Source organism: Penicillium macrosclerotiorum (assembly GCF_028827735.1).
Source record: "Penicillium macrosclerotiorum strain IBT 26536 chromosome Unknown utg000010l_segment0_segment0, whole genome shotgun sequence".
Lineage (NCBI taxonomy): Eukaryota > Fungi > Ascomycota > Eurotiomycetes > Eurotiales > Aspergillaceae > Penicillium > Penicillium macrosclerotiorum.
Window position 1 is genome coordinate 704,758 of NW_026643089.1, and position 13,997 is coordinate 718,754.

At 47.5% G+C, this 13,997-nt stretch overlaps 2 protein-coding genes across 2 annotated transcripts; both read left to right on the forward strand.

The window, feature by feature from the left end:
• Positions 1–1,074: 1,074 nt before the first annotated feature.
• On the forward strand, positions 1,075–7,383 carry N7462_009927 (uncharacterized protein; the record flags this gene model as incomplete). The annotated part of the gene is made up of 3 exons (XM_057081641.1): positions 1,075–1,503; positions 1,575–2,417; positions 2,455–7,383. 3 exons carry the CDS (start codon positions 1,075–1,077, stop codon positions 7,381–7,383), a joined length of 6,201 nt encoding a protein of 2,066 aa, XP_056928681.1.
• Positions 7,384–8,171: 788 nt separating this feature from the next.
• N7462_009928 (uncharacterized protein) lies at positions 8,172–9,299 on the forward strand (the record flags this gene model as incomplete). The annotated part of the gene is made up of 2 exons (XM_057081642.1): positions 8,172–8,231; positions 8,301–9,299. 2 exons carry the CDS (start codon positions 8,172–8,174, stop codon positions 9,297–9,299), a joined length of 1,059 nt encoding a protein of 352 aa, XP_056928682.1.
• Between the last annotated feature and the right edge of the window lie 4,698 nt (positions 9,300–13,997).

The window sequence follows — 13,997 nt, forward strand, 5'->3', positions numbered from 1 at the left end:
AAGACGCACTGTCAGCATCGTAGTCTTATCCCGAAAAGATCCGTGGGGCGACGCCAGCCGACTTCGCATGCAGTGTTTCATTTCACATACCATGTGCATCCCAGGATCCTTTGCCATATGTATGTGGGGTTCTAGGTCCTTCGCTAAACGGAACTATATACATGGGGGGTAATTGTGGCGTTGATCTTCCTCGGACCTTCTATAGGGAGGAAATAACACCATGTGTATGGTATCTGATTATGGGGCTACCAAGAGAAACAGGAAACAGTATCAAATCCGCAGGAAAGCATGTAACGGGGTGACTGCCGGGCAAGAAAGGCCGTGTCTCGGAAGCAAATTTCTCACTCGCCAAGAGGAGCCTGTGGTCCAGATACTGTAAGATTTGCCGATCGCCGGGTACCTCGTGAAGCAATAGAGCTTGTGCTTGTTAAATCATGATTTTTTCTTGGATGTTGTGATAATTTGGCACTGTTCAAGTCTCGACCAAGGTAATTTCGCCCTCTCCTCTAACTGCCCCCCCCCTCCCTTTTTTTCCAATGCGATGCGGTGATGTGCCCTTGTATTTCCGAGCCAAGGCATTTGCATGGGTGGAACCACTACGCAATGCGCTAGAAATCTGCCTATAAAAGCGCGAAAATGCGGGTTCCAGAAATTACGCTTATACGCGCTGTGACGGTATGTATCGTATGGTGTTATAGACAACGGTATATATTACCAATACAGATAAAAGTGGGACCAATTCACCCTCGTGTCAATGGGACCCATTGCGATCCGATTTTGGAAATAATCATATCAATCGTTTTTTGCTTTTTTTTCTTTTTCGGTGATTCCTTCACCTGCAGACGATGACACAGACGAGCCCACCGATAGTGGGGCTCAGAGAAGTTGGATTCCCGATTTCGCGTCGGAGAAAAGCAACGAGACGGAGAGGCGCATTTCCGGGTGAGCAGAGAAGACCGGATGCGCGGACTCATCTAAGATTCTTTCTTCAGATCCTTCCCATGTACGTCTGTCGGCAGGTCTTCTATCGATATTCTCAATTTTCAAACTCCGACGGAGGACGTGGATAGCGCCATGGCTGGGGCTTTTCTCTCGACTGGGCGCGAGGCTCCAAAGCGTCTGGCCAGATTTGCCCGGTTCGAAGTGCCCCTCGTGCGATCGAGCGAGTACCAAGGGTCGGAGGCCGACTTATTGCTCCTGGCTTGGGCATTGTTGCTCTACCGTTATAGCAATGGCAATCCGGTCCAGTTCACCTGGGGTCGCAATGGAACTTCCGCCGACTTCACCTTTGATTTTGATACGTCAACTGTCACCTGGAATGCGACCGATGCGATCTCGGTAGCATTTGAGAGCGTGCGATCCTACCGGCATCAGATCCAGGCCGGAAACTTGGTAACCTTGGATAATGCGATCCTCTTTTTCAACGATGAATGTGCGCCGAGGGACCTATCTAGTAATGCGAGAGTCAGTGATGGCGATGCGCTCGGAGGTGGCATGGCATGGGTATGCAAAAGCGGACCCCATCAGATCGAATGCACCGACTAGACCAGAAACTAATGCACAACTTACCACAGGGAAATATTCAACTGCAAGCTACTATGTCGGATAGCAGTCTGTGGTTGCGCCCATGTTGGCGCGAACCTCTCGGCGCAGAGTACCTGGCAACACACTATGCACACGCGCTGGTCGAAATCCTCAATATGATCCTCACGGATATGTCCAGCCCGATATCTTCAGTCCTTCAATTAGGTGAACTTGATCGGTCCGAAATCTGGTCCTGGAACAAGGATCTCCCCCAGGCGGTGGACACTTGCATACAAGATTTAATATCCGAGCAAGTACAGAAACAGCCCGACGCACAGGCGATCTGTTCATGGGATGGGAACCTCACTTACGGGGAAGTTGGACGATACTCGACCATTCTCGCACACCATCTAGTTGGACTGGGCCTACAAATCGGTCAAATAGTGCCGATCTGCTTCGAAAAGTCGCGATGGACCATCGTCGCAGTAATGGGTGTCATCAAGGCCGGCGGTGCCTTTGTCCTAATGGATCCTAGTCAACCACTTGAGAGACGCCAGACTATTGCCGACCAAGTCAGCGCCACTCTCATAGTTACTTCGGAGACCCACGGACCTTTTGGTCCTCAAATTGCCCCTGGTGGGAAAACAGTGGTTATTTCACAGGACGCCTTGGACGACTTAACTACAGAGGCGACTACTATCCCTCATCCTGAACTTCCAACGGTCCCGACCAACTCCATTTTATACCTTATCTTTACTTCCGGAAGCACTGGCAAGCCAAAAGGTGTGATCATCAACCACACCACATATACTACGAGTGCCATCGCGCGCAGTGCCGCTGTGGGTTATACAGCCGAGTCACGAGTCCTTGATTTCGCATCCTACGCCTTTGATGTGAGCGTGGACAGTATGCTTTGCACCATGCTGCGAGGTGGATGCCTATGTATCCCCCTCCGATGAAGACCGACTCAATGATCTCAGTGGAATTATTCGTCGTATGGGCGTCACAATGTCTAATATGACCCCCTCTGTGGCCCGTATTTTGGATGCCGATATCATTCCTTCCTTGCACAGCCTTGGTCTCGGTGGAGAGTCATGCTCCGTGGGAGATGTGTCTGAATGGGGTCAACACACAAGAATTGTCATCGGATACGGCCCATCCGAGTGTACAGTGGGGTGTACCATCAATTCCAGCGCCGCCGGTAAGCCCTACGTTAGCATTGGACCAGGCAATGGAGGCGTGATCTGGCTGGTTGATCCGGATAATCATAACAAATTGATGCCAATTGGAGCGGTTGGTGAATTGCTCGTTGAAGGGCCTATTGTGGGCCAAGGATATTTGGGTGATCCTGAAAAGACTGCAGCCGCCTTCATTGAGGATCCTGAGTGGCTTGCTGCTGGTGGTGGAGGGGTACCAGGACGCAAAGGCCGACTATACAAGACTGGTGATCTGGTCAGGTACGACCCAGACGGCGAGCGTGGGTTTGTATTCGTTGGCCGTAAGGACACACAAGTCAAGCTTCGCGGACAACGAGTTGAACTCGGCGAGATTGAGCATCACCTGCGACGGCTGTTGCCAGCTGGAACTGACGTGGCAGTCGAGGTGATTGCGCCGCAGGGCCGAAGCAAGGACTCCTTGCTTTTAGCATTCATTGCGGATCCCAATGCTGAAATGGCTGGGGGAAAGGATGAAGAGCTCCGGGAAATTCAATTTTCAAAAGCAGTTCGCGAGAAAATGGTCAATCTTAACGAAGATCTATCCAAACCTCTACCCATTTACATGGTGCCATCAGTATATATCGGTATCAATCGCATGCCGATGCTTGTCTCAGGAAAAACAGACCGGAAGTCGCTGCGCGCTTTTGGATCGCAGCTCACACTGCAGTCAAGTACTACCGATTCCTCCAGCACTGAGAATCGGGCACCAACCTCAGAGGCCGAGATCTGTCTACATGAAATATGGTGTCGTCTTCTTACATTGAATGCAGACCAAATTAGCACGACTCACAACTTTTTCATCCTCGGTGGAGACTCTGTGCTGGCCATGAAGCTTGTCCCAGCTGTTCGAGAACAAGGCTTTGTCCTGACTGTTGCGGATATCTTCAGTTTTCCAGTTCTTTCAGACATGGCAAATTCCATGCAGAGGCAAGAGACTGACTCGCAGATCGAGGTGCCTCCTTTTTCTATGATTGAATCCAGTTGGGATCATAGTGCTGCTTGTACTGAGGCTGCAATCCAATGTGGTGTTGAGAAAACAATGATAGAAGACATCTATCCTTGCACGCCGCTACAAGAAATTCTCATGGCCTTCTCAGCAAGATCGGCCGAAAGTTATGTTGCTCAGCGAATTGCAGAGATTCCGAAACAGGGCAGCGTGGAGAAGCTCAAAGAGGCGTGGAATATTGTCATTAAGGACAGTGCGATTCTACGTACTCGGGTTGTGGAATTCAAGGACCATGGATTTATGCAGGTCATCACCAGTGAAGCTCCGCAATGGCAGTCATGCAATTCAAGTTTGGACCAATTTTTGGAAAAAGACCAAAAGGTTCCGATGTCAGTCAACATGCCATTGAGCCGATACTCCATAATTTGTGACGATGTCTCTCATAAGACATACTTTGTCTGGACTGTTCACCATGCAATCTACGACGGTTGGTCAACCGACCTGATCATTGAGCATGCAAAGAATGCCTACAAGAACATTGAAACTCCACGGCCAGCCAACTTCAAGCACTTCATTCAGTATCTCGTTGATCCAGCCAGGGAGTCGTCGAAGGACTATTGGCGCATGCAACTGCAAGGTGCAACCGGTCCCCAATATCCAGTGCTACCATCGCGCATGTATATACCGGAGCCCAACGCAATGGCTCAGCGATTTATTTCAGTTGAACAATCCACCAGATCCAGTATCACGACCGCAACATTTATCCGAGCGGCTTGGGCTTTGGTGGCATCGCAGTATACAATGAGCGACGACGTGGTATTTGGCGAAACTTTCGCTGGGCGCACTTTGCGTATTCCAGGTGTCGAACAGATCGAAGGCCCAATGATCGCCACGGTTCCCGTTCGAATTCGTATTGATCGATCGGCTCCTACCCAGGAATTCTTGCAGTCACTCCAAGAACAAGGCATTGTTCGTGCGGCACACGAGCATCTTGGGATGCAGAATATCCGTCGTGTGAGTGCCGATGCCCAGCTAGCGTGCGAAGTCAAGATGGGTCTCGTCATTCAGCCTCGCCAGGCAGATGCATCTTATTTCCAAGAGGACGAGCTTCCCCCTTTTCGCGTGGAAGATGCTGCGCATGAGGCCCTCCGATTCAATTCATACCCATTGATGCTTGCATGCTCGCTGCAGCGAGGCGGTTTCGAAGTTACAGCAAGCTTTGACTCCAATCTTATCACTGAGCCACAAATGAATCGTATTCTGGCACAGATTGAACACGTTGTTGCGCAGCTTTGTTCTGATGACTCGGTCCAGATTGACAGCATATCCTGCCTGAGCGATCAAGAGCGGGCCGATATTTGGCAAATTAACAAAGAGGTTGTTCAAAATAAAACCACGGACTCTATCGACCTCGCTGTCGCAACGAAAGGACTCAGTGTAGGAGATAAATACCCTACAAGGTTTGTTCCGTGGATTGTTCATCCCGCAAATAATAACCAACTCATGCCTATTGGCGCGGTCGGCGAACTTCTGCTAGAGGGTGCCAGTGAAGCGGAGGGTGTTGATACTCCCAAATGGCTCAAGCTTGGAGCAGACGATATTGAAGGTCGAGAACAAAAGTTGTACCAAACTGGTGATCTTGTCAAGTATGGCGATGATAACTCTCTGATCTTCATGGGTCGGAAGGAGAGCCTTCGAAGGCTTGATGGCCATGTCATGGATCTTGCGGCGATTGATCTCCAACTTCGTGAGCTACTCCCAGAAAACATGGATGTATTTACACGTCTCATTATACCAAAGGGGGCTGAGAATCAATCTACTGTACTAGTCGCATTTCTGAGCGAGACGGCTACCAGTGAGAGCCTCTCTGTTGACCTTGGCATCAAGTCCCCAGATCTACCTTTGGCCCCTGCTATCTCTTCTCGGCTTTCAGAATCAATTCTTAGCCTGAACAAGAAGCTCGCCGATACTCTCCCACCTTATATGATACCCTCGATATACATACCGCTGGAAAACATTCCCTACACTGGTGACCAAATGGATGTTGAATTCCTTCAAGCCACCGAAAGCAAGGTTACTCAGGAGCTGCTTCTCCATTTGCGCACCGCCTTCATGAATATTCGTGCAGGTCGGAACATTCAACAACTGACCACCAAAGAGCGAACTCTTCGAGCACTGTGGGCCAAATTCCTTGGCATGGAAGAAGGAAAGCTTGCATTGGATGACAATTTTTTCCGGTTGGGAGGTGATTCCATCATGGCTATGAAGCTTGTATCCGCTTTGAGACTCAATGGCTACCACTTGTCGGTAACGGACATTTTCCGCAATATGCAACTCCGTTCTATGGCAAGTATGCTAGAGGATGCTCCTGTCGACGGTGAGCGTATTGTTAAAGAATATTTATCATTTTCTCTATTGAAGACGCAAGACTTGGAGACCTTTATCTCCCAAACGATCCGACCAGCACTGCAAGTAGCATCCTGGAAGATTGAGGATGTTCTCCCAGCTACAGATCCCCAAGAGCGAGATGTGGAGTCAACTGTTTCTACTCCCCGCAGTGCAATTCAGTACAATATGCTATACTTTAACAAAGATATTGATACGAGCCGATTAGTAGACAGTTTTCAGCAGCTTGTCTCTGTCCACCCGATTCTCCGAACGGTTTTCGTTAAAGACGGTGGCCGCATTTTCCAAGTTGTGCTTGAAAATTTGCAAGTTTCTGTTTCAGAACACATTAGTGAAGAACCTCTGCGAGATGTTTGCAAAAAGCTTGCGGATAAGGATATTGAAATTGACTCGTCATTCCAACTTGGCTCGTCTTTCCTTCATCTTTTTGTCGTGCACAGCACCGAAGAAACGGGCTTCATGATCCGGATTTCGCATGCTCAATACGATGGAATCTCTTTTCCTGAAGTGCTTCGACAACTAGAGATGAGCTACGGAAAGAAGGAAATTGTTACTTCAGTGCCTTTCTCGAACTTCATTCAATATCAAGCTGAATCCAGGGTTGAGAACATTCAGTACTGGCGCAGTGTCCTTCAGGGCTCCTGGTTGACCTCCCTTCCACCACCAGAGCCAAGCAGCAAGCCAAAGTTTATCAAGAAGATTGTTGACGTTTCTGCACGCTCTCCTGATACTACAATGGCAACATTGCTCACAGCCAGCTGGGCTCGTGTACTGGCTCAGCACTTGAGCGCAGACGATGTCACTTTCGGAGGCCTCGTTTCTGGCCGGACAGTTGATATTCCGGGCGTTGACCAAATTATGGGACCATGTTACCAGTATATGCCACTCCGCATCAAATTCCAGCCTGGGTGGACTGTCAAGGACTTGTTGGATAGGATTCGTGACCAGTTCCTCGAGGGCAGCCGACACGCCACGCTTGGATTCCAGGAAACATCTGATAACTGCACATCATGGTCACCTACAATTCCGTTCTTTTCTTCAATTGTGCACCACCACGATATCGATTACTTTGATAAAATTCCATTTGCAGGAACCGAGTGTGAGGTTGACTACACAAATCCGCATCCTGAGTCATCTCGACCAGTTCGCGTCGTGTCATATACCGAAGCCGGTGCCACCTATGTTGGCATTGCAGCTGATGAAGAGCGCTTGGACTTCTGGGAAACCAAACTGGATGAACTGGCAGATGCCATGGAGGGATTCGTGAAGAGTTCTGCAATGGTCATTTGAAATCTTCTGATATTCTTCTTTTGGTTCTAGGACTTATTTATATGTATATCTGTATTAATCGCATTTGCATTGTGTCCATTGATATTGTTCCCCTTTCAAGTGTTGCAATAAGCTTTCTCGCATTCCTATCTAGCAATCATTCTGAGATCATATACATAGATCGCCATTCCGTCTTTGCTGCATGCTAAGGAGTTTGACAGCGCCGTTTGAGATCTCTGTACCCTGCATCTGCAGGTTTAGCTTGTCTCCTGCAGCTAGGGATTTGGGCAATATGTCTTAATGGAAAGATCTGCATTCCAGGGGCGATGCTGGGTAGCCACTTGGTCCTGGCAGCATACACAGCATCCCATGCATAAACCCTCTACGATTCGGACAGTTCGGCATGAACAAGGTCCTAATTGCCGAAATTGTCTTACACATTGCGAAATCCCCCCTTTTCACCTCGTTCGCATTCTTGGCGTAATCTTATCAATCAGATTATTTTTTCAAGCGTCATTTGAGCGCGGTAAGAACGCCTCCTGCGGCAAAAATTCCCCCTGAGCCGTGTTTGGCCTTGGTCTCCATGTAAAGGGCGAAGGAGTGGGAATGTGACCGTATCAATACTAAAACCGCGCTAGCGGTACGGTAAGTATGCACAAGCCCTAACTCCACAATTACACCCTTACATAATTCCTCGACTGTGAGTGCCGGCGTCGGCGCTTTCAGCTTATCTGATGCCTTATCTGATCTGACGAACCTGGAAAGCTTCGTCTTGCACCTATCCGTCTCAAGCTCTCCAGCTCACAATAATGCAACTCAAGATGCTCACCTCTATGGCTCGAGGCCAACCCGGAATTCTACATCACATTGTATTTGCTCTCTCTGAACCCCCGATAATGATGACACACAATCACTGACAGCCCATTTCTCGCGACCAGACCTCCAGCCTCGTCTCCTTCGAATACACCCGCGGATCCCCTCGCAAACCACACACCCTTCTCTTTGTAGGCGGCCTTGGCGATGGCCTCGGCTCTGTGGAATATCTCGGTGATATTGTGCGAGCCCTCGACTCGACAGAATGGACCGTATTCAACCTGATTCTGTCCTCGTCATACGGTGGCTGGGGCATGGGCCGGCTTGGCAAGGACATTGATGAGATCGCACAAGCTGTGGAGTATATCCGCGAATACAAGACGCCACAGTATGGTGCTGGCAAAGTCGTTATCATGGGCCATTCAACGGGCAGCCAGGACGTGATGCACTACATTAACTGCCCGAATCCTCGACCTGCAAACCCAATCTTTGACAAAGACTGGGAGCCCATTCTGAGAACACCTGTGGATGGTGCTATTATGCAAGCGCCTGTTTCGGATCGCGAGGGTATTCTTTGGGTGATCAAGTGTGGCACAGCAAGGGATAGCCCAGCGGCGATGCGAGAGTTGTACAACAAGGCCGTTGAGGAGGCTCGCCGAAATACATATGAAGATAACAACTCTGTTGACACAGTGGTTCCACTATCTGTCACTGGTCGCATAGGCTATCCGCCCACTGCGCCAGTCAGTAGCCGACGGTTCCTGAGCCTGGTGAGCCCGGATAGTCCGGAGAAGCCAGAAGAGGACGATCTGTTCAGTTCAGACTTGAGCGATACGCGGTTAAAGGAAACATTTGGCATGGTGGGAAGGCGAGCATTGCTTAACCAAAAACTTCTGGTTCTATATTCTGGTCGCGATCAGTCGGTGCCGCCTTGGGTCAATAAGGAAGAGCTACTTAAAAGGTGGCAGAGAGCCATCAATGTCGAGGGGCGGGAATTCTGGGACCATCGTAGCATGGTCATTCCTAATGCATCACACGCTCTAAGTGATTCAGATCAAGCAGAGCCACGGCGGATTCTGGTGGAAAGAGTGACATCATATTTGAACGACATTCAAAAGGCATAGATTCGGGGTAATATATGCAAGACATAGTGTTCTGGGGAAAAATCATTTTTCAATATCACGGAAACAAATTAATCAGGGTCTTTGAATGAATGATACTCTTTCTGGACTATAATCATACTTGATGCTCGTTGCTACATCTTGGACTGTGGATAGCCTGGGTTCGCTGTTTTTCACCCCTTTCATAATCGGTCGATGATCATTAAGCGTCACGTACCTCTCAACTGGCGGAAAGAGCCTAAATTGCAAAAATTCTTCATACGGCGCTAGGATATTGGACAACGCATGACCATACTCGGCATACTCGGCACGTAAGGTAGCTTCATTGCTGTGCAGTAATCAGCGAGAAATATATGAATTTCAAATGTCTTGTTATTTACTTTTATGACCTTACATAAAGGTTCAAGCTAATGTTTTGATACAGAAACTGTTCTTCGAACGCACGTTTCTTTCAAAATTGAAACAACCCATACGATCTGCATGAGCATACCCTAGACGCTACTCGTATAGCCTAGTCGTTACTTACACTCCCCACCGTACGTTTCAGAAGGTAAAATAAAAGCTCCATTGATTTATGTATTGCATGAAGATCCGGAAGACTCAGCATGCGGACATGCGCAGGACACACTAGCCTCTATGCATGGTCTATCCGGATATTCTGGTGTCCTTTAGTTGCTGTTCTCAGCCCTAGAATTGCTACGATCCCGGGTACAAGATTTCGCTTTAAACACCACCCTAGCTGAGTGACACTTCTTGATCCAATTTCCCCCAAAACCAGTCCAAATCAAAGGACAATTTTCACAAAGAAAACAGCTTTCACAAAGAAAATCGTCTCTGGAGTGCGGTCTGCGAGACATAAAATCATCTCTCACATCCATAGTACACTTCTTCTAAAGCTTGATTTGGTCCAAGAGAACCAGGGGGACGACCGTAAAACTTCCAAGCGTTGGGTAATACGTCCAATACTATCTCCTTACTAGTCAATTCAACAGTTTCGGACTGTTTTCCGCACCGAGAAGCGGGTCGGCACTGAGTATTCACTGGTCACTGGTTGAATAAATATTCATCACGCGGGTATTCTCGACAAGGGATTTCAGCTTTTGCATCTGGAAAAAAGAAACAAAATTCACACTCAACAATATATGGCTTGTCAAATACACGATATTTTCCGTGTAGCTACATCTCAAATTTAACTGCCTGCAACTCAAAGGGCTCACTAGCGAAACAGCCGGGGAAGAATTGCAGCGATTGATGGGAGCCGTCACTCCCAAAGGAAAGCCTTTTATGTTCCGGATGGCCCTATGGCAAGGCTTTCTATGTTGATTAGCCCCACGTTCAATCTTGATGTTTTTGCTCAACAATATAGCGTCTCGCTTACACTATGTTATAGCAACCGCATCGGCTTTATGGATCACATCCATTCCATATCCCCAAACGAGCTCCACGGGCTATCAAGTAGAGTCAGTATATTGCTCATCGAGATCATATTTCTTACTTATTGCTCTCGACTGAAATTCAATATTATTGAGAGCTTTCCATGAACGACGGGGAAACTCCGCTTTAAATGACCAGAATCAGATCCTCTGTGACCAATGGAGGAACACGACGAGTACTTGCAGGGGCAAAACAGTGATCAACACAAAATATTTCTCTCATCACTTTTGAAGGATGTCTTTTTTGTAATTCAAATTCTTCTGGCTCGAAAAACTCTCTAAGCGTCCCTTTCCACTCTCGATATCTCGACATAAGCTTGAAACTGTGGATTGGTAACTCAGATTCCTACTTCATTGTCATGAATGCTGGCATGTTCGCGCAACCTATTCCATTATCGATTCCGAAGAAGAGCATTGGACGAAATTCTTTGTGTTCGACTGGTCGAACTTTCAAAAACTGGGGAGGAGGTGCTAGGAAACTCTACATTCGAATTATTCGAAGCCATCATGTTGAACCTTCCACACCAGAAAATGAACCTAGCAAAATTCTCGCAAGTAAAATTCTTCAACCATTTTCCTTTTGAGCAAGCCTAATTAATGAATAGCTGTTATATTCAAATAAGCAGAGAAAAAAGTATTGATGACTCTTGTTTTCGCGTTAACAAAGATACTTCTACAAGAAGCATATCTTGTATCTTTTCGGCCGACAGCAAGTTCGTATTTTTAACTTCATACGCCAACATGAGACTAAGGAGTACTTACCACAAGGGCTCAAGATCTGATTATACCAGGTCCATCTTTTGACATGATAGTCTCCCCAGATGGGAAGCTGATTATATCCCTGGGCGAGAGGATCAGGGTTTGGGATGTTTTTATGGCCAAGTGCAATGACGAGATCGAACAGATCGAACATAAGAACCAAATTCTAAACGCTGCCTCATCAACAGATAACGGTACAGTGATCCTAACCGACTTAGACTCATCTGGATGGCGGTACAACTTGGCAACAAGGATGAGAACGGAAGTCATTTATTTCGAGAACACAAGCCCACCAGAAGCAGTTGCGCTTTCTTCGGATTCTAGGGTGATGGCTAACTTATCTGAACGCTTATTTCACATATGGAATGGTATCGAAGTACAAGATATTTGTAACAGTGACCTGGTCAGCAGACTAGGCTTTTCAATCGGTGACCGATACTTAATAAGAAATTGTGGCACTAACTTAGTTATTTGCATTCCAGTTTCAAATTCAAGGGATGGACTCCTTGCCCATTTGGGCTCACGTATGGAGCAGAAAACACAGGATCATTTGGTTTAAACCATGCGAGACTGATTAAAGCGGGCTGGAAATGAGGCCCTCTGGGTCTTAAGTAGCCTCACATCTTCTTGCGTGGCTTTCATAAAGATCTCGTCATTAGAGATATGTTTCGCAGAGTGAGATCTCTTCGGATTGCACTACCGTAGACAACAATTTCAACCGCGATAGAATGTTTCATACATGAAAATCATTGGAACGCAATCCACGTTTGAAAGGAACAAATACAGCTATGTCAAGCCGGAGTGGCAGCTGCCTCCTGGCCGATACGATCCAGAAAGTACGTGAATTCAGTGAAACCAAAATCTTTCCTCTCTATGTCGTTTTCCTATCTAGTGCTCCGTTAGAATCATACTGTACATCTCAGGACCATAATACAATGTCTCGGAGTCACCGAAGGACGATCTTCCGTTGTCAGCCATACGGGTTTCGAATTTTAATGGCATTTTGGATGTAGAAATCATGCATAGCTAAGGATGATCATACTTAACTGTATTCATTGTCGTAAATCAGCATTGAGACTACTATACATAGCGACAATAGGAGCTTTCAGTAACTTAAAGCACGCATCCTCTTAGCTTTGCAGGTGCCTATTATAAGAAAGGCTTGGTGGGTATCATATATGGATGAAAGTTTCAAAGGCCCTGCTGCTCACGAAAAAAGGTATCTGTTGCTGGGTCCGGCGCATCCAACTAGAAGTGATCGACATGTACCCTAATAAATAGCACATGGAGTCTCTCCAACTCCTATTCCGACAACGATTCTCACCTTCCATTTTCATATTTCTCCTTTTGAATAATTCTCAAAACCTAACCAGTTGTCTTCTTATTGTCTCATCCATTTTGCAAATAAGCTCTACGCCTTTCCTGTTTCATCTAAGACAATGTGATATTGATATGCAAAGCCGAAGAATCCCCGAACGATGTAGTTAGTCGTACTAGAGAAACTTTACTCAAACGCGCACACATGCAAGCCATCTAGTTTTGTCTTAAAATTGTGAGCCTAACTTTGTCTCTCTTCAAGCTTGGCCACGTCGATGATCCCTACTAGAAATTGATTCATCAAATGCATCAGCTACGAAAAACCAAGCGAAGAGTCAGACTACTCGGCACTCTATAGGTGGCTTTCAGTACGTTCTGAGTGCTCAGTCGGGCCGAAGAATCGTTGTTGTTTGCTGGAAAGAAATAAAATTGCATCGGTTTCACCATTTAAGGAAGCCCAATTGCGGGTCTATTTAGGTAGCAACCAATGCGTTAATGGTCAGTTTGTTTGACGGGAGGATAGAAATAGCTTAATTAATGACCCATCGCGCCCGTCCCCGATCGTTCCATTGCAAACTGGGCTCCAGTCTGCTACGAATACAGCACGTAACTAGGCCAAGCCACTGACCTCAGAACCTTAGTTACCATTCATCCCCCTGAAAAGGACCAGCTAGGATAAAGCAGTTGTCCAATCCTCGCTGGCCACCAAGCATCGGGCTTTGCCCGATGCCAAGCTCCTGCCCAACGGAGACCCATCATCCCCTGAATTGAAAAGAATCCGAAAAAGCAGGCCCCATTGACCAAGTTCACGATAGTCTACCCAGGCCCAGGGTGCCGGAATTGTCCCTGCCGATCGCCTGGGTCGTCACAAGACAAAGCTCAGTCCGGCAACCCTAAGGTTGTGCAAAGACGGCGCGACGCGTACATCAGATCATCATCCATACCTGTCCACTCGACTGGAAGGATCTGGAGAGAGAAGCTCTCGTAATTCCCCCCTTCCCCTTCCGGCCAAAACATAACCTAGCCGAGGGATATTGGACTCGAATGTGATTGGCATGGATTCGAGTTCGAATCGGCCCAAGAGGGACCAGGGGGCCGCCAAACTAAGCGAAGCCACGACGCACAGCGCCGGCTTAGACCAATTCATGTCAACCAGCGGTCTTCCCGTGTAGGACCGGGGTGAGACCATAGC